A 20779-nucleotide genomic window follows, 5' to 3' on the forward strand; every position below is an offset into this window, starting at 1 on the left:
TATCTGGTCACTTTAATCTTATTCTAGACTTTGTGTACAAACTGTGATATTGACATTATTAGGGCTAATTCAGAAGTAAGACAGTGGCAGGGACTGAAGATCACAACATGATGTAACATGTTGTCAGTTTTGATGGGTGCTACCTTCTTTAGTAGAAACGAAAGTTACTTATCTCCTTGTTACATAAACTATTTGAGGTAGTTTTTTTAAAATATTTTCATATATATGTGTGTGCTTATATAGAAAACTTGTGTGTGCATATGTATGTTTATATATATATGCACACATATACATACACAAGCAGAGACAAATTTTTAGATAGGGCGTAAAGAAAATGTGAAATGCTGGATTTTAGTCAGTTTGCACTACCTGAAAAAAAAAGCCCAACCAAACCCCAAACCAAAAAACCAACTCCACCCACCCACAAATTTTAATGGCAGACTTGAAAGTTTTACATGGTCTGTGTATCTGCTCGTTACATTGTGCTGACTTATATGCAAGCCTTATGCTTTATTTTGGATCTGTGTACTTACAGATACATTAATGGATAAACATAACTTATCATTGCAAAAGAAATTGGAGAAAACAAAGACAGTTACTGTTATATATATAACAAGCAAGTGACCTTGCTTTCTGCCTAACTTCAGACAAATACACGCTCCGCCTGGCTCTAAGAGGCAGTTAAGTGTTGACTCTGACAATAAGGCTTTATTTAAAAAAAATGGATAACCAGCAAACCTAAAACCCCCAGTTAAGTGGCACTGTAAAAGCAGTTCATATTTAGGATACTTGATTTTTTTTAAAATAAACATGTACTGTGGGTTGTTGTATTATAAAATAAGATTACTTGTAGGATAAAACTGTCATTGACTGTACAATAGAATGTTGAAAAGGATGTGGTTTCAATTTCCAATGACATAATATTTTTCCTTTCTGAAAGGAACTCGTGGAATATTATAGGCACCACTCTCTCAAAGAAGGCTTTCGAAGTTTGGATACTACTCTTCAATTTCCATACAAAGAATCTGAAAATTCAGTGGGACAAAGGAGTAGCAGAACAGGTGGCAACTGTGAGTATTTTAAATTACTGTATATTATTTTCTGTCATGTAAATACTAAAAGGACAAGGTACTTTGAACATCTTCATTTTCCATTTTTGACATGTAACCAATTAATATGGTAATACTTTTAGCTAGGATTTTTTGAAGCTAAGCAGATTCAGATCTGCCAGGAGGTTTATAAACATGTCTAGCAAGTTTGTCTTGCTGCCAAACTTAAAATCTCCATGATACTCAAAAATCTATTAGGCGTGCTCGTGAGAGATTAAACTGCATCCTGCTGAGTTTTTTCAGACATTTGCATACACGCAGCTACAAGTGTTAATAATATCTGTGACAATTTCTAATCCTTAAAAGGGGATTTAAATAAATCAGTCTTGTAGTGTGGCCATATGAAGTAGCATTTCAGTAACACCACGTATATTTCTCAAAAAAACACATTAGATTTACTGTATCATCATTATTTTTATGCCTGCCTTTTAACCTTAAATTTTTATTACCCGCCTCTAAGCTTCTGAAAGTTAATGAACTACTGTACAATATAAATACCAGTTAAAAAGTTTTGAAGTTTAGAAATAAACTGAGATTTACAATGCATGTGATATTCTTTATTTAACTTATTACAATTTAAGTGGAAGTTAGCGTGATTTTTAGCACACGTACAAGTTCAATATTAATGATAAAAACAATCACATGGCTGGCCTCTGGAAACTATATAATGTTTCTTTCAAAGAGCAAATATTAGATTTGCAGTTCTGCAGACAATGGCTGTATCTTTCTATTGCAACAGATAATAAGAGGAAAACAAAACTTAATGGAGATTTTAACAGTGTGAAGACTGCTGTGAAGGGCCACAGAGTGCAGTGTAGTCTTTGTGATGAAGCTGGCTGTATTACTTTCATTTGCTGTGTTTGTGAGCTTTTGTCTATTTGCTTGCCTCTGCTCCATAACATTTCTTTAACTTTGGAGACTTTTTTCCTCTCCTAATTAAAGTGAAGATACTTTAGGACAGATGATTTTAAGAAACCAGTGTGTGTCTGTGCATTTCATGTGCTCTGTCTCTATCTCCAAATTCCTCTTTATTCCTTGCATTTCTGTTTTCTTTCACTGCTTCCCAGGACTCCTGCCAGTTGTCTCCCTGCTATGCTGTATCTCAGTACATCCCTGTTCTTGATCAATTTATCTGTTCCATCCTTTCTCCTTTGTGTAGCTGGCAATCTTCCTTGGGTTCTCTCTTGTCATCTCTTCTGCTTTCCTCATCCCTTGCCTCCTCACAGCACTGAGGCTTTAATTGTTGAGAAGATATACCCTGCTTAATTTACTTTGCATTTGTTTTGGTTATGATTGACTGTGAGCAGAACCCGTTTTTCTTTACCGTCTTAGGCCAGTTAGAATGTATCTATAGTGTCCACCAACTTACCAGTCTGCAAGAACATTAGCTTTATGGTTTCATTCTTTACAAGTTAGAAGACGTATGGTACATCCTCAGTACCTTCAATCCATGGACAAAAGAAAGCACCTCCTTTAGCAAGGTGTTTTAAGGCAGTGCATGGAAGAGCAAGAGGAACGAGTGCGGGATGCTCTTATTTGAACCAAGGGGATAAAAAAGTGCATCTTGGCTACAGTAAATACTAGACCTTTAGTGTTACAAACTGTGCAGGTGGGAACTGGGTTTTGTCTTATACCAAACTGATCAAAAAAACCTCTCAGTTCTCAAACTCTTCATATAAAATCTGAAAGATTTCCACAGTTCTGCTAGCCTACTTAGGTTGACTCTGGATAGCACTTTCACTTAATGTATTTGACAGTTTCTTTTAAAGCGTTAGCATGTCCCCATGAATGTGTGTGTTTTGTTGTGGTTTTTTTTTTCCTTTGAAAGCAAAATTTCCATGATTAACAGCCCATCTGTGAGTTGTGCTGCTCAGTTTTAAAGCTGTGCTGTTCATTCTTACCAAGTTGGTGTTAGAATAGCTATATATCTAGGCTGTGTGAACACTGCTGGGCTAAATTTGGAAAGAAGCTGGTAAACTTTAGGCTGCGGTTTTGTTTAGTAGAGGAAGCAAATAAGTCATGGGGCAGTGGTTGGACAGTGAGTTTACTTCACAGCCACTCTTAATCTGAGTGCAAGAAAAAGAGTTGTTGAAATGAAGCCAGACAAGACAGCTGAAGAGAGAAGGGCACTTTCCTTCCCCTCTCCAGTTGTGCAACTACTTGGTGTCACATTCACCGTATTATAACAAATGTAGGGCTGAAGCTGGTGAATGCAAAGGACTATGGCACTTTGAAGCTGATTTTAAGGAGGTTTGGGATTTCAGCTCAGTATTTTGCGCTATACTATTCACATGACTGTATCTGGATTTTTAAATGAGGCCGTTTTTTTGAAAGACATCAGCTTCTTACTCAAAATGGCTGGTCTTTAGTATATACAATTGCCAGAATAACTAGGAAAAGTATTTCTGAAAAACATGAGTTGAACCACTGTAGACTTTGACAGAACTGTATCATCTTCTGCTGCCAAAGTCTTTGAGCTGCTGTGAAACTGAATGGCAATACCAAATTAACTTCGCTTTCTAGAACAATGTGAGAAAAAATTATAATCATTATTTGTAATTGTCATGTTTTCATTTACCCATTGAAGGAGAGAAAACCAAGTGGCATTTCAGCTTTACTTGCAATTTCTGATATGAATCATAATAAATCAATTGTAACTTCTTAAATTTTCAGGGAATTTGATTCTCCCTTCAGCAGCTACTAGATTTTTAGAAGGAAAATCTTCATTTTATGGAGATAGTTAATTTGGCTTCCCACTTTAATTAGAAATTTGCTTTTTAGTCTCATGGTCTTGCAGAAGTCACCCAGTCTGTTCTGATATTTATCATACACTTTAATGTAGTTGTAAAAGCTGTCAGACTTTTTATTTTTCTCAATATAGAAATTCAATTTAATTAGGAAGATTTCTGGGGAAATGGTACATTCTTTCTTATTAATTTTTCAGTCCTAGGCTTTTCTAGACATAGCATGATCAAATTTTGGTTTGCTACACAGAAAAATTCCAAGTCTTACGTTAGAATAGTGGGGTGATTGACGAATTAATGAAATAAAGGCAAAAATTCAAGAAAAGTTGATGTTCTTCTACAGAATGGTTTTTGGCACTTTATTCCGGCACAATCATGTTGAGAAATCTGAATCTTTTAGAAATCTAGATTTTAAAGTAACCTTAATTGCAAGGTTACTCAAATACTATTTGAGTGACTGTCATCACCTGTAGATCAGGAGTAGGTACATTAACTAGTTATGTCATTCTACTACTTAATGCATTAACTGCATAAAAGTATCTGTTCATAAAGTAAAGTAAACCAAGTGTCACTACAGCCCTTAAGGAAACAAAAGGACCCAGCCTTTCTCCTTAAAAGCGAACGCTAAAACCCTCATCAATGACATTTAAAAATAGACTAGTTATCTAGTGGGGTTTCTTTGCCCACATAAGTTTATTTGTCCAGTATTTCACATGTAAGACCAAACCTCCAGTTATACTGGACAGGAAAATTCTCAAAAAATTAAGACAATACACAGACAGGAAAGGACCAGCCACCCCCTATATAGCACCTAACCAGTCTTTACTCCTGCATGCTGCTTTTGCACACTATCATTGTACTTCTGTAGAAATAAAGGCAGTTATTTGTCTCTAAGAATGGGCACACAAGTTCAGCCCAATTGCCCTTTCAGTTCATGTAACGTATTCCCACACAGAGCTGTCGCCGGGGGTTCCTCGTTCCACTATAAAGGTGTTCCCCAGTTAACCTCATGCATTCTCAGACAATCTATGTAATATTAGAGGCAGAGAAAGGATCATCACTGTGAAAGTTCAGAAGGGAGTTTATAGTGTGCAGGAGACCCTGGAGTATGTTTCTTTTGTATTACTTTGAGATACTAACCTAAACTGCTGTTAGTCTGTGTTGTGGTGTTTTTTTTTTTTTTTTTTTTTTTTTTTTAAAAATAAATAATCTGTAGCTTATGAATAGTAAAATAAAGTATTGGTCCTGTTTATTTTATTTATGCTAGTATTTTCATTGTCACAAATGTATCTATTCTCATCCAGGTAAGATGCACAAAACTGCATCGTTACCTCCACCATGGATTCTTTGTTAATTCCTAGCCTAAAATAGTTGTAGTCATCATTCCTGCAACTAGCAATTTTGAAGCAAACTGATTTTATGTGTAGTCACAAGGATAAATTCAGGGAAGCAGCTGTATGTGGTGAATATAACCCTGCTACATTTTGAAGGAACACTCTTGGTCAGTAATTACAGATATTATTAGGTATAATTTAAAGGCTACATTATCATTTATGCAGTTGAAGATAGACTTCCCTTTCCAAATCACAGCTGGGAGCAGAGATCCCAACTTTATTAGACTTTGCATGCTATATATATATTCATTGCCTCTTCAAAACAAGGACAAAATGTGAGAACATGCCAACAAACTGTAGTTCAATTTGAAGCAATTTTAGTTCTTTTAATCTAATTTTGTATTGAAAAATATGTCAACCTTAGGTTTGCTGGCAGTAGAACAAGTGTACCTCTTATCTTTAACCTGAGGAAACTGGTAGAGGGACTAGGATGATATGCTGGTTCTGCCTAGGCCAAACTTGTTTTTGCTTGATATCAAGGGTTTTCTCTCAATTGGGGAAGACTGCAAAAATGCGCAATACAGTTTACCTGTGGAATTCCTATTGATATTAATGACTTATCAGGGCAAAATGCATTCTTTTTCCCATGCATATTATGAGTTCCCAGTTCAGTTGGTACTTAGACTATATTCCTAATTAAGAGTGTGTGACTAGTCTTCCTGGGCTCAAGAAGTTGTCTTATGCATGCGTGAGTTCCTGCTTTTGTACTGTTAAGAAGTGGGGCATACAAAATTAAAGAAGAAAAATTTCTGTTAAATCTGAAAATATTTGCAAGAGTCTGCAGTTTTAATTTGCTTCTCTGAAACCCTGAATGGGTGTCATCTTTCTACTTTACTCTTTGAAAAATGCAATTGTTAAAAATTAAGTCATAGATCCAAATTTTCTAGTTATTATAGTCAATTTCCTTCCAGACATCCTTAGTAGGGAACTTTAGTTTCCTTATTATCAATGAATTATATAGTTAAAAAACGATTATTTAAATCTTGTGCCAGTATTTCAATGTTCTTTTGCTTTTCTCTTTTTCTCTTTCTTTCTCTAAGCCCCTTCTTTGTTCTGTGGGTTTTCTTTTGTAACTCCTCCAGACTACAGCTTTGTTCCCCCTTCCTCCACTCCTTTCTGGTCAGGTACTGCTTTACTGCTTTTATATTTCTTCTAAATTTGCTTCTGTTGTTTCTGTGTGCAGCAAGCAAGGGAAGGGACGAATCTAATACTTCAGTTCTTCTTGGACTCCAAAAACTGAATTATTACATCTTATTCTTGGAGTGTAAAAGAAATCAAACTCTTAATCTTTTGAAAAAGTGTATATTACAATAAGCAGTTTGAACAGGTGTTGCAAGGCTCAATAGTTGCAGCAGATTTAATCAATGATCACTTGACTGTTAATTTGCTATGCAGTTGATGTCTATGAGCTATATATATTTTAATGTATTTTTTCAAATGCACAATCCCGAAAATTTCATTGCTTGTAGATAAACAATATATTCGTCCCATCCCTGCAGCAAACCACACTGCAGCAGTGTCTTAGAATACAGTACTTTTGTAGAAAATGCTTTCTTTAAATTCTGCATTAACATTGTTAATTAATTTTACCCATCTGTTCTCTAAATATTGTTTTCTTTATTCTCATTTAACCATGTCTGGCTTTAATAGATGCAAACATTTTAAACTAAGAGACTGCATAAAAATGCTTACAGTAGCAATGGTAGTCTCAGTTAGTGCTTCAGTATGGCTGTGACTTGCTCTGGTCTCTGAAGACCTAGTCTTCAAAGAGGTGAACTGCACCACTGGACAATTCCAGAAGAATTTGGCTTGTAGGAAGGTAAATGCCTTTGAGGAGCATATGGAAGGAGCTACTACTGTTGAGAATGCCGTGTAACTCATGTTACACTGACACACCTCCGTGTACAAAGGGTGGAGGACTTGGCCTCGGTTGTGCAGATCGGGACTGAGGCTGCCTTTTGCACCAGGGAGGGGGAGGTGCCTGGCACGCGTGAATGCGAGTGCAGTCATAATCAAGAAATGACTAGGAGATCTGAGTAGGCAGTGTGTTTTACAGTTGTCCCACAGAAGTTGTCCAGATTGCTTAGTGCTCCAAGATGGATTCTTAAGGCTTTCTATAGTTTGTAGAAGGGAAGAGGATGTAGGTGGCAGCTCAGTAGTAGAATGGTTAGTGTGCTTACTTGTGCTGAGTGTCTCTGATGAGCCCTCACATGATTCAGGCCAGGGATTTCGATCTCAATATCCTATACTGCTCTTGAATGCTTTGCTCCTTGGTGGTTCACTGTTTTGGGGTGTTTCTTCCATTTGTCTCAATTTACATACAGATTTTTTGGGGGGCAGATACCTTTACTTCCAGTAACCAGAGAGTAGAGAATCCAAGCTTTAAGGCACTCTTCAAACTGACATTTATGTAAGGGGGCACATCTGTAGAAGAGCTGAATAGAAAGCCATTCTGGTATAGTTGTTCACCCTGTGGTTGTGACATTCAGCTGGAATGTCTGAAGCACTCATCTCATGTGAATCAGAGAATGCAAAGGAGTTAAGTTTTGGCCCTTTATTGTCCATAAATACTGTGAGCTTCTATTTTTTTGGGCAAGGATAGAAGATGCTGCTTTTCATTCAACTGCACAGTACTTGATTATAAAGTCTGTTCTTAATGAAACTTGTATCTGTTCCATGAAAATGAAACTGTGAAGTTGCCTACAGTGATAGAAGAGCAATCAAGACTCGGCATTACTTTAAGCCTGTCACACATTCCCATATATTCCCGTATGTGATTTCAACACATTTATAATTACACTCCTTTTTTCCTGTGAAAAACTGCTTTACTAGAAAATTCTTAAGTTACTGTAACAATAGGTAAGGATTCAGTGTCCTGCATATCGCAGTATGCTGTGTATTTATTTATACTATATATAGTACAAAAATAAAGGAAAATGTTGATTAGTGATTCTTAATTTAAGTTTATTTATCTGTTGGAATGGGATTTCTTATCCTGATAGGTAGGCTACATTACTTCATATGATCTTAGTAAAGCCATCTTTTTTAAAATAGCCAAAAAAATAACTTATATTAAATGCACAAATACTTATTTCATGATATTACAAATATTTTTTTCAAAAGGATCTTCAGAGCTGGCTTAGTTGTGCTGATGTGGAAGTTGGTAACAGAGGAGAAGGGTTGGCTACAGAGCGCTACCGGAGGTGCTGCCCGTGCTTGTGTAATAGAAGTGAGGTTTGGTTAAGCAGTGCAAGTAAATGTGCATTGCTTCAAGGAGCGTGGAAACTAATACACAAGAGCAACCCTTAGGGGATATGGCTGCAGAATGATGAGGAGGCCATACCACAAGGAGAGTGTAAACAGCTACTCACAGCTTTTATAATAATGAGTTGGCCTTTAGGCTCAGGCAGAAATGTGAGCTAGACCAGCTTGCTGTGATCACATGGAGCCTCTTTTGTTTGCATCCCAGTTTCCTTCATCAGTGGTCTAAACTAGTATTAAAATTCATTTGCAGCACATCTATCTCACTGTCAACGAGCAACTTTTCCAGCGTACTTTAGTGTAAATCAAAGCTGACTAATTCCCTGTCTCTTCTTAGCCTCCTGTTTGCAGAAGGAAAGGCTAGGTTAAGCAAAGGTATATTTTTCTCATTCACACACTTACCTTTTATTCACCTCCCTCAGATCTCTCACTATTTCCTGTTAATCCTCTGAGTATCTCCCTCCTAATAAACAAGATCTATTTATTACTGATTTCTCAACAGCTTCTTTCATTTTCCCCCCTCTTTAATTTCTCATTCTCCTGTTGGGCAGTTCCTTTCCGTCAACCTCTGTTAATCCCATTCTCTCCTCATTCTCCCTGTAGCTATCCTCTTTCTTTCCTTCACCCAGTGTTTCTTCTCTCTCCCATCTGTGCAGATGTCCTTTCCACATGCTGACTGTCTTCCTTCAAGTTTTGTTTATCCTGGGAGAGCTTTGATTGGGAATTCAGGGATGATAGTCTCTGTTCAAGTTGGTTTTATAACTATGTCACCATAGAGATATGGTTAATGTTTCCTCCAAAATTAAGCACTGTCGTTTTCCTGTATTCCCCCACTCATCTGGCTTCCTTTTATATATTTCCTAGAATGAGCATCACTCTTATTTGGAAATATGGGTGTTGGATTCTAAATTAATCTTAATTCTGCCATGTTGTGCCTCAAGACTTTTGATATACATGGTTTTGAGTTCTCTTGCTGCTTTCTCCTTTTCCTCTCTGGCTTTACAACTTGAAAAAGAGTTAAAGTCCTCTTTTTTCCCAGATGTGCCCCCCTCGCTATCCTAATTTTCCTCAGCATTTTCCCTCATTATTTTTCCATGCATTTCTTCCCTCCTTAGTTCTTTTCTTTCATGTTTTCCCAAATTTATTCATATTTGCCTCATGTAATCTTCTTCCTTGCCCCTTTGTCTCCTTTCTAGAATCTGAAATGATACCATGCTCCCCAGAATTGCTCCTTCCATCCTGTGATGCTTCCCCAAATCTGCCAGTGATATTGCTGCACACCTATAAATGGTTACTGACCTTACAATCAATAACTGCTCTTCTTGTTTTTTTCTTTCTCCAAAACAATTGCTGTCCATGAATTTTCTTTCCCTGTAAAATTGATTACTGCAATGCTGATAAGGTATAGGACATTTCACGTCAGGATCTAAACAAGTAGCATCTACATCTGACTTGCTTAGAGGGGGAAAAAAGTATGTTTGAACTATAACATCTTTATATAGTAAATATAAGCAATAAATTGAGATGCTGATTCTCTTTTATATGGCATCTTGTATGTCTTGTATCAAGTATCTGATAAGCAACTATACATAACCAGTGTGAAAGGTTGGACTAAGCTTCAATGGCATGATATAAAAGAGGGCATAATCTGTTGCCAAAATAGATTTTTAGGCATTGAATTTTTGTGATACATCTAATAATATTTTAAACATAGTATTTATTGTTATTTTAAAGTAACTTTTTTGAATTGCCACTGTAAGATAAAAATATTTGACTATGATTTTCATATATTTTATACTATTATGCAAAAGCCTCCATTTCTATAAATGTCCCCAGTGAGGTCAGGAGAAATCTTAAATACAAGCACAACTGAAACTGTCAAGATTTTCTAGCCCATTTGCCATATTTTGTGTTCCTGATTTAATGTAAAGGCAACTAGCTATGAACTTTTCGTGTTACATTGTTGAAGCAATTGCATTGCAAAACTAGAACCTTAATGGTATTTCCTAAAGATGATAGGGAATTTCTAAGAAATTGGAAAGGGTTCTGAGAAAAAGGATTATTATATGTACATTCTGTCAAGTCATCCGTCATGCTCATATGATGAAATCTTCTGAAAGCTTTTCAGTAGGAAGCTTGCTTCTGCTTGTAAACTCCTGTCTGGACTGACTTAAATAGGAAAACAATGGTACTGATGGAAAAAAAATACGAATGCTTTAGCCAGATTGGATTAGCAATCCAACTACAAAGTGCAATAGAGTAGTAGATGTCTTTTCTAAACTGCTCAAGTCAAAGGCCTTTATCTCTTAGGTGCTATGCCCACCTGTCATTAGAGGAGTTGAGAATTCCGTTTTTCAAGTTTATATATTCTACATCAGGCTTGAAAACATAATTTCCTATAAAATTATTTGGTAGAATGGGATTGGTTTTTGAAATGAGGCTTTTTTCACATTTGGTTTTTAAAAATATTTCACAACTTTTTATTGCTTAGAACGTCTGAGCTTTGCATTGGCATTTACGTTGATGTAGCTTTTAGAGTATTAATTTCACTGAAACTGGGGAAAAAATCTGTAAGGTTTTTTTTCTTCATGAAAAGTTTTGTAGAACAAATTCATGGGTGATTTACAGAATAATCTCCTGAAAAGAGTAGATTTACATCAGCCAATGTTCATGCAATTTGTAACAAATGATCCATACAAATTTTCTGTGGAAACTTCTACTATTTTGCTCATGATGATGTTAGTTTCCAATTTTAAGTGCATTAATGTTTAACTTGGGAGTTGTTTTTGAAAGAACAGCACCTTATTCTGTTTGTTTTGCTTCATTAGAGGTTTAAAGTTAAATCAACTGTAAATGCTAATAATTCTTTTGGAAAGAAACTAGTGACCTGTAAAATATGTTGATGCACGTTAACGGGCAGCAAGTTTTATTATGAAGCATAAAAATATAATCATTTTAAATGTATGTAGAAATTTTGGGATGGGGGATATTTTATTTACGGTTCATCTAGTTTTGACTCTTTTCTAAATAAAAATGACTATTAAAAAAAAAATCACATAAAATCCCTTCAACTTTTATACCATTCACCTATGTTTAAACCTTCTTGATCTCTGTGGTGTAGATGCTTTCACGTTTATATAAAATTAATGCCAGTGTATGTTGTGAAATATTTTTTTTTATATTTTACAGTACTGCTATTTACATTACTTGAGTAGCCTTCAATTAACAAATGCTAAGACTATCAATGTCTGTTTCATTTCAGTGCTAAGCCCGAAGGTGATAGGCATTGCCATAGCCAGGTATGACTTCTGTGCAAGAGACATGAGAGAACTGTCCTTATTGAAAGGGGATGTTGTAAAAATTTATACAAAGATGAGTGCAAATGGCTGGTGGAGAGGTGAAGTAAATGGAAGGGTAAGGTGGTTTTGTTTTTTTTTTTTTCTTTGTCTCATTTCTGCCTTCACTGACAGTGATTTTGTAAAAAAAATATGTGTTCCTACATCATAAACTTTCTTTGTATATTTAAATTCACAACATACAATGTGTTCTCATCTGTGTTTCATAGGAGCCGGGCAGAACACTTGCCAGGCAGCTTTCCCAGCATCTAAATTAATTGGTTATTTAACGTGACCTACAAGGCTGAATATTTGGGTGAGATTATAAGGTTGGAAAGTAACCAGGGTTAATAGTGCAGCTACAGATGAACTTCTTTGAAATGTGGTGTGCACAAATATTTGTGATGAAAACCTCAGGTTACTGGTGCTGTGGAAATCTGTTCAGCAGTTTAACAAAGAACGATTTCCACACCTTTCTGCCAGACTACAATGCAATGGCATTAGCAACCTTATAGAAAGCTTCTTCTTTGGTTTCTAAACATGTGTCTCATATGAAGTGGCATATTCAGCAGGGATTTTTACAAAGTCACTTTACACTGCACTCTGAGACTTGCATTGAAGTGAAGTTTCAGTTTTGACCTATAAAGTCTATATTGTTTCAAACTTAGTATATTGCTCTTTAATGCAGATCAGTCAGAAGTATTTGAGCTGCTGTTTCCATGTTTTCATGGGCTGAGATGCAGGGCCAAGGAATGCAAAGTGGAAGAAAGGAAATCTGCTGGAAGCTGGAAATGAGAGTTGCAGGCCCAGTTGAAGTAGATGTCCAGATTTACTGCTTTGTGCAATTTGGAGAACATTTTTTAAATTTTTTTTTTTTTTTAAATGTACGTGAGCCTGGTTGTGCTCTTGAAGTGAAACTATCAATTAGGCAAGAAGAAATAGGGAAGCAGAAGAAATAGTGGTCATCCTATATACATTTTACATGTAAGAAAACTGAACGTCTCATTCTAATGCAAAATATCCTAAAGGATGTCCTGTTAACTGTGTTAGCATTCTTTCTGATGGCTTTCATAGCCTGGACTTGAGATCATAAGCTCATCTCTGGAGATATTTTGGCAAGGTAGTCTAAAACAAAATTTATGCAGTTACTCCTTCCAATCATGCTCTAGGTTTGGTTTTGAGGTCTTTCATGAGTGCTAAATTGACTTAGGTATGAAGAAGTCTGAGTGAAAAACCTGAAACAAATAGATAAGACAATAAGAAATACATTACGTTGCTTCCCTGTGTGCCTTATATAATCTTAGGCACATCATTATTCAGAATGGAGATAACATTATAACTTACGAAATGTGAAACACCGGACTCTGCCTTCTGGTTCTGACATATTTAAAACTCCTGTTGGTGGCAGTGGAATTTAGCTCCATGTAATGCAACAAATCAGGCACGCTTTCCTTTGTAAGAGGATTCCCTGAACCTCATGAAAGCCTGTTAAATATTTAATGGCGTATTTTAAAAAAATAGCAGCAGCATCCCGCCTTTTATAAAACTACTTCTGGTTTTGGTATTTCTAGACTTTTTTTTGTCCTGAATGACTTTTTTTTCCTGAATACTCAGACTTCTCATTTGGGCAAAAGTGGATTTCTATTTGTGGGTTGGGTTTTTTTTGTGTGTGTGTGTGTGTGTGTTTTTGGAGGGGTGGGGAGAGGGGGGAGGGCATGGGCGGGCAGGCGGGAAGGGAAGGGGAGAGGTGTTTAGTTTCCAGATTATAGTATCTGCAAGTTATTCTTTGTTTAGGGTACTTACTCGAACTGTGACAAGTCAGTCAAGTTAATCTTTTCAATGTTATATGTACTGAGCAGAGCCATTCTTGTATTGCCTAGTTCAGCCATTTAAAAAGTAACTGTGCATCTCATGTATTATTTTGTTCTGCTTTTCCCCTTTTTAGGTGGGCTGGTTTCCATCAACTTATGTTGAAGAGGACGAATGAATTAAAATCTTTCCTCTGCTGACCAGCAGTTTCAGGGATTGTAAAAATCTAATATCTTCAAAGTGTTACTGGTCTTGTTAAGTATTTAAACAGCAGCATTTTTGTCTGTCTAAACCTTCCAGTCTTAATGTTGGGATTTATACAGAAGTTTGTGCTGACAGATTATTACCTTGCTCAGAGCTGTGCAAGAAACAACCTGCCAGTTTGCCATCACTGGGGTTCAGTACAAAGTCCAACCTTCACCTTCCCAGAAGATTTCTGGAAAAATTGCTTTATGCTCCTTTTCATTTCACCCTGTACTACACCATGAATACTAGCAATGGCTGAATATTTAATAAGTCTCTTTTCTTCTAGCTAACATCTGTGATGGTACAAGGAGATGAAGGCTTATTATTCCTCCTTATCACTGCATTCAGAAAGCAGAGTTCAGTCATTCCAGTGGGCCTAAAGTATAGTCAGTAGACTTGTCTTGAAACATCAGACCACTTATCACCTTACAGCTCCACTCACAAACACATTTTGAAGAAAATACATAGTAAACATGATTAGCATTCATGCATATATAATTTGTTAACTGACTGCTTTGACGTCCTGCTTAAATCTTCTAACAATTTGTTTTAAGACAACATTTGGAAAAGGTGTAGTGATGTGGTATGGCTTGAAAAAGCATCCAGAAAGTGGAATTGTGGGATCCGTTTTTGTCATCCCAGGTCTTTTTGTGTGAGGTTTTTTCATTTAAGCAGCTGACCATAAAAGTGCAACTGAGTCATGGCCAGTTTTAAAGTTTTCAGCATTAACATCAAATAAGTATTGTGGACCTATTCTGTGGGAGAATATACTAATGCAAGGTGATGTCAATTCTCAAGAAAAAAACCTGTTTATCTTAACTTCTTGATTGATTCAGAAGAACTTTGACACTTCCAACTCTAAACTGTCTTTTCCTAGTTAGAGAGGAGTTTCTACCACCTTTTGTGCTCTTATAAGGTAATGCAAAGGCAACTTGCAGAATTCTTGGTGCCCAGTCCTCTCTTGTTCCCTGGGACACTAAACAGCAGCGAGTGAGTGGTCTTGTTTCAGTGTTATGAACATCTGCAAGGAAAAATATGTCTAGGTTAGACAGCTTGAAACATCAAGCCTTGTAAAGTGGTGTCCACCCATTGGTGAGGCAGTCTTTAAATATATTTATGGAGGGTCAGAAGTGCTGTAGTTATATGTTAAAATAAATGTGGGTGGTATCTTTGTATGTGCACTTTTAAGTATTTAGATAATGTCTAACCTGACTTGAAAACTTCTAAGAAAATAAAGCTCTTTCTTTTTCTTTGCATTTTCTTTCTAGAGTAAAGTTGACCAATCAAGAAAGTTAATTCAGCCTGTCCCACATCCTCTTTTTTGCTTTTCCCTTTTCTCTTTTCACATAGTCATCTTGCAATTAGTGTGCATAGACACCGTGTGATTTAACACTGCAGTTTTTCCCACTCTACAAGCAACATAATTAATGTTGACCAATCAAGAAAGTTAATTCAACCTGTCCCACATCCTCTCTTTTGCTTTTTCCTTTCCTCTTTTCACATAGTCATCCTGCAATTAGTGTGCATAGACACTGCGTGATTTAACACTGCAGGTTTTCCCACTCTGCAAGCAACATAATATCCACTGTTCGTCCATGGAGCAGAATCTGCTAGTACATATTTCAGATTGTTTTTGGCTGTCCCCAGTGTTCTTTGCTTCTTTCTGGCCTCCTTCTGGCCATCAGAAAGAGCCATGCACAGCACAGAGGATTCATAATAATCCCCTGTCTCTGCAACCATCCTACCCATCTGCTACACCTAGCATGCACTGCTGTGTGACCAGGTAAAGAGAGGATCTTCCAATTAGAAATCCTCCACTTGTGAGATTCAGCCTTGCAGATGAAACTCTGCTGATGCTCTAACTTTTCAAGGATTTACCTCAAAATTATGTAAACTGTGATTGTGTTGAGTACATTACTTGTTGGAACAATTGAGAACATTTGTAAATATGTAGATTATGCATAAAACACATTTTGTAAATTATGTGTACAGCAGGGTAGACTAGAGTATGCCATCTTTGATCATGTTTTGCCATGCAGTTTTATTGTCCGTTGTGAGCTCGATCCTATATTCCTTAAGTAGACAAAGTTGATTCTTGCACAGTTTTGCCTGCTCAAGGGGTAGAGGAATAGGCTCTAGGCCTGTGAGGTGTTTAGTGCTTTGCTGTCAGGTAGTTCTGAGAAGAGGCAGTTTAATTCAGTAAGAGTTGAGAAATATATCAGTCATTTTCAACAGCTTGGTTTTAGAATAATTTTGAGTTGTTTTTCCATCCTAAAGTCACTGTAAAGCTTTTAAGCAATCGCTGAGTCCAATAATCAGCCTTTGAGAAGAATGGAAGCCATAGCTGAACTGACACTTGTGGCATAAATCTACATGTCGTTGTCTGTGTTTAATGCCCTGTATTGATTGAGTTAATGCTGCATCTTAAACTATATTTTGAGTACCAAAGACTTCCTATCTATTCTGGAGTGTCTCTTTCATGTGCTGCTTTTGCCTGTATGGAGGTTTTGTTGTCATGCAATAATGGTTACAGTACTTTAATTTGTACTATTTTGTAAATATGTTAAATATAATAAACTGGTTAATTTTTTGTTTAATGGTATGTGTCAAAATGCGTAGTTGGCTAGTATGAAGGTTGTGCTTCGTTTGTCAAACCACTTTCTCATTGTGAGCAGAAGTTGATAATGTTCTGTTTTGGTTTCCCAGATTTGTATAATCCTTGTTGAGCTGTAAAACTCAGCTGTCAATGTAAATGGGATAATGGGATAGTAAAGCTTTCCTAGAGAGGTTTTGTTTTTTTTTTTGTTGGGATAATTTGCCTTCTGCCTCATCCAGGAAGGTGGTGGTTTTTTTTGTTTTGTTTTTAGCTATACAGGACATAGTGGAATCACTCATATACTATTGATTGTTGTCTGTCAAAGATGATGCTTGAAGATTTTTGTTTGAAAAGCTGTTCTTAAAAGGTTTCCTTTTATGTGTCATGTTTCATAGCAATGTCCTTTCTCTTCCACCTTCTGCTTTCTTCCTCTGTCATATGTGAATTAACACAGAAATTCAGGTTGAATTGAGCTCAAGTCTTAAAATATAGTCTGTGTCTTATTTCATGGGCTACTTGATAAACTTTTTGTGATGTAACCCATTCATGCATTTTTTATGATACAATGTTCGTTATTAATATGTTTATAAAAATATTTCTGGACAGGTGGTTTAATTCAGCAAGGTCAGTGATAAAACAATTGCAATGTTGTTTCATTGTGTCCCTTCTATTTTTCAGTAGCAGAGAGATTCTTGTGGAACTGCCCTTCTAACAGATAATTATTAAACTTAATGAGGCATTTACACATCTCTACAGATGTAAGGCATAATTTTCCTGTCACCCATGAACATATCACATAACTAAGAGTCACACCTAATGTGAGATGCAAAAATGTTTCTCAATTAAATTCTCTTGTTAACAATATCACAGTCAGTCACAGACATTCTCCTTCCCCTTATATGTGAGATGTGTGTCCTCTGATGGGTGAGAAATTGAGAAAGCACTATAATTAGGGCATAAGAACCACTTGTGACTGTGTTCTGAATAATTTTTTTCAGTTGTAAGGCTTGGAAGATCATTTGAAAATCTCATCCTGAAAAAAAATACTAATAAAATCTAACCTTGAACAATGAAAATTATGTCAACCAGGATGTCTTTCTCCTTTACCTTACAGGCAATCTCTAGGTGCTCTATAAAGGAGAAGAAAAGGTTGATTCTCAAGGTTTTAGCAGTTCATAAAGGCTAGAGTGTTGTTTAGGAAAAAGTGGAGCTTGTTTATACAAAATACCCAACCTCGGACCCAGGTTTGTTCTGTTGACTTTGATGTTCACCACAAAAACGTTTGTTTTTATTTCATGGTCAGTATTGCCAACATTTTGGAAAAAGAGCTGCAACGGCTGATATAATTTAGGCACTGGCACTGTTGTGCAGTTTCACCAACTGTATTGACACTACAGGAAATTAACTCTTGTCTCTGCTATGGACTGGGCTGCTGAGAGCTTTTACATTAGTAATTTATCTGAAATCCAAGCTGTTCTGGTCAGAGCGCACTGCTTATTTGATTTGAGCAACAGAGGAAGCACTCCCCTCTCTCCATTTATTGCTGAGCATGACATTATATGACACGGAGTATTTCTTTGGCTAGTTTGGATCATCTACCTGGTTGTGTCCCATCCCAACTTCTGTTCACTGCAGGGGAGGGCACAGAGTAAGGAACGGAGAAGGCCTTGATGCTAGGCAGCACCGTTCGACAGTAGGTGAAACATCAGTGCGTTGTCAGCACTGTTTTAGTTGCAAATGTGAAACAGCACTGTAGGAGCTGGTGTGAAGATAGCTAATGCCATCTCGCCCAGACAGTACAGCAGGCATAAAGGTCAAATGACAGGCAGAGATGCTGTGTGTATATGTAATGGACCGTGCTTTAGCAAGCCACAGTAATATCTGTTCTCATCAATTTCAGGTGAGGTCATCACTGGCATACAACTTTGAATCTTGGAATGTATTCATTTAAGAGAAAGAAGTTCATACATTCCTTAGCTTTTCTTGAAATGTGCCATGGAATTTTAGTTCTTACCTATATGTCCACTATATGGAGGAAGGGTAGTTTTGAGGAATTTAACTTCATAAAGTGTGGGATAAGATGTTAATGATATCCACTTTTTCACAAAATACTGAATTGTATGATTCATGTATAATCAGCTAATAGAAATACAGAAAAGATTAAGCATTAGAAATTGTCTGCAGAAGGGTGCTTTGTTGCATTATCTTAGCAACTTCCTTTTCAAGAACAAAGAACCGTTTGTTTTTATAGCAAATGAGATTTGGGTTTCTAATTTAGTTTTATAATTTCTGATCTGCTGTAGTGTGTTCTGCCCATTCATTATAAAGATCTCTGCTGCTTACATGACTATGAAGCTAGATTTTATTTAATAAGGCCTTTGAAATGTTTGACTTATTGGTGACTTTTTTCAGAGTTATAATTTTTTTACCTGGTAGCATGCCTTTCAGAAAATATGTGAGTTCATTTTAAAGTGTTGCAATCTGATCTTAAGTAAACTCATAGTTACCACAAATGGCAGCTTCAGAGGTGGCTGATTCCCCAGGGGCATTGAGGCTAGTTTGCTTTCTTCAGATTTATTTATTTATTATTTTTTTAATATTAGTAGTGTAATACGTGGCTTTAGGAAGAACAAAAATAGAGAAGATCAGAGAAGAAGTTAAAAGTTGATACCATACCATATGTATTAGAAGCAACCTAGTGCGTGATAACTTTTCTAAAGGATTGCCCCAAATATCAAATGTTTATTGATAGCATTGGATTGGAAACAGAAATTCTGTAATGCTTTTGTATGGGAAAAGTTTACTAATGTGGTAGAGGGATCAAGGACCCTTGGACTTAGTCCCAGTCTTACCAGATAACTCAATAAGTCTGTCTTCAATTAGTTGTGTATTTTCCCAAAGCAATTGAAAGGTTTCATCAAGGACATGCGATATTATTCCTAGGATTATAATTCTTACTCATGCATAAGGCTAATGGAAATATGTGTAACTGAAAGAACCTTCTTCTCTGGTAGTTTTATAGTCAGTGTTCCTATAGCTTGTAAGCTATTAATAATGTGGAATGTGCCAGGAGTTCCTCACCCTACCAAGTTACTGAGTGACATACAAACACCTTTCCTCGTTCTTCTTCCAGAATTTTGTTTTTTGAATCCTGAGTTTGTTTTCCCTTCCCCTTCCTGTCAAGTGTTATTTAAAGTTGGTATCTCAGAAAGGCCAGTTATTCAAATACATTTGGAATGCAGTGGCTTGAGAGCTTTTTCTCTTTTGCTTCCCTACTGCTCGAGATAGACTCAGAATGGCTATAAGGATGGTATTGACAACTTTTTGTTTTACTGTTAGAGAGGGGAATGCTTACCTCAGAGGAGTTTGTAGACCAGTCTGATGTATCTTTGAATATAGTTTCATTAAACTTGGACTCCCTTGTGTTTGTGATGGATGAAAGATTAAATTCCCTGGAACTGTGTGTTCTGTAACATTTCGGGTGTCGCTTTTTGGTGACATCTAATTTGAGTGTTTTGGCTGAAAAAACACTTGAATGTACTATGTGCTGAAGGGGAGGCTTGTTTTCATTCATTCTCCCCCACTTCCCCCCCAGTCACAAAGACTGTTATAAAATTCAGCTGAGGTGTGGTACGAGTCAACATGCCCAATTCCATCAGTCATCAGGAATATTAACATGGAGAGAAGAATAATACAAGCAGATCACAAAAGCAACCATATCTGATTTTTGTTTTGGTAATACTAATTTTTATTGTTGAAGGAAGGGTGGGACGGGGACTTTCTTTACCTATTATATCAACTGCTCTGTTTCCACGCACAACTTTAAGTAAAGGATGCAATAGCGTATTCGTATTTTATTTTAAAAAGAGAGATGTATCAGGTAAAGCCAGGAATTAGAAAATTAAAGGGCAGATTGCTCTGCAAATGAGTACTTCACTAAGACTTATGACTTTTTCCAGACAGTAAGTTGTAGAAAATCAGGCTGCAGCAATCTAACCAAAATCTAGATACATCTTTTCACACTTTGCGACTTTGATTCATGCTTTGGGGGAACATACCTTTTTTTCTACATTGTTCTGAGCATGGGAATGCAAGCTTAGTCACCAGAGTCTGATTGCGACTCCTCAGATTTATACAGTAAGACCAGATGCACAAAAACCTTCTTATTTTGCATCTTCTGGGACATGCTAGTTAATGCTCATGGAAACTATTTCTGATCACATTATTTCTTTTGTCTACTATCCCAAAGAGACGCGTGGCTTTAGAAAAAACAAACTTCCAAAAG

At 36.5% G+C, this 20779-nt stretch overlaps 1 protein-coding gene across 2 annotated transcripts in view; it reads left to right on the top strand.

The window, feature by feature from the left end:
• The window catches only part of VAV3 (vav guanine nucleotide exchange factor 3), a 171316-nt gene extending 154821 nt beyond the window's left edge, over positions 1 to 16495 (top strand). For both annotated transcript variants that reach the window (XM_055724411.1, XM_055724412.1), the window contains exons 25-27: positions 941 to 1070; positions 11771 to 11922; positions 13789 to 16495. In XM_055724411.1, the coding sequence (XP_055580386.1) occupies positions 941 to 1070; positions 11771 to 11922; positions 13789 to 13830 (324 nt within the window). In that variant the 3' untranslated portion in view covers positions 13831 to 16495. The remainder of the gene's footprint in view (positions 1 to 940; positions 1071 to 11770; positions 11923 to 13788) is intronic.
• Positions 16496 to 20779: the final 4284 nt, after the last annotated feature.

This window comes from Falco cherrug, chromosome 12 (assembly GCF_023634085.1).
Source record: "Falco cherrug isolate bFalChe1 chromosome 12, bFalChe1.pri, whole genome shotgun sequence".
Taxonomy (NCBI): domain Eukaryota; kingdom Metazoa; phylum Chordata; class Aves; order Falconiformes; family Falconidae; genus Falco; species Falco cherrug.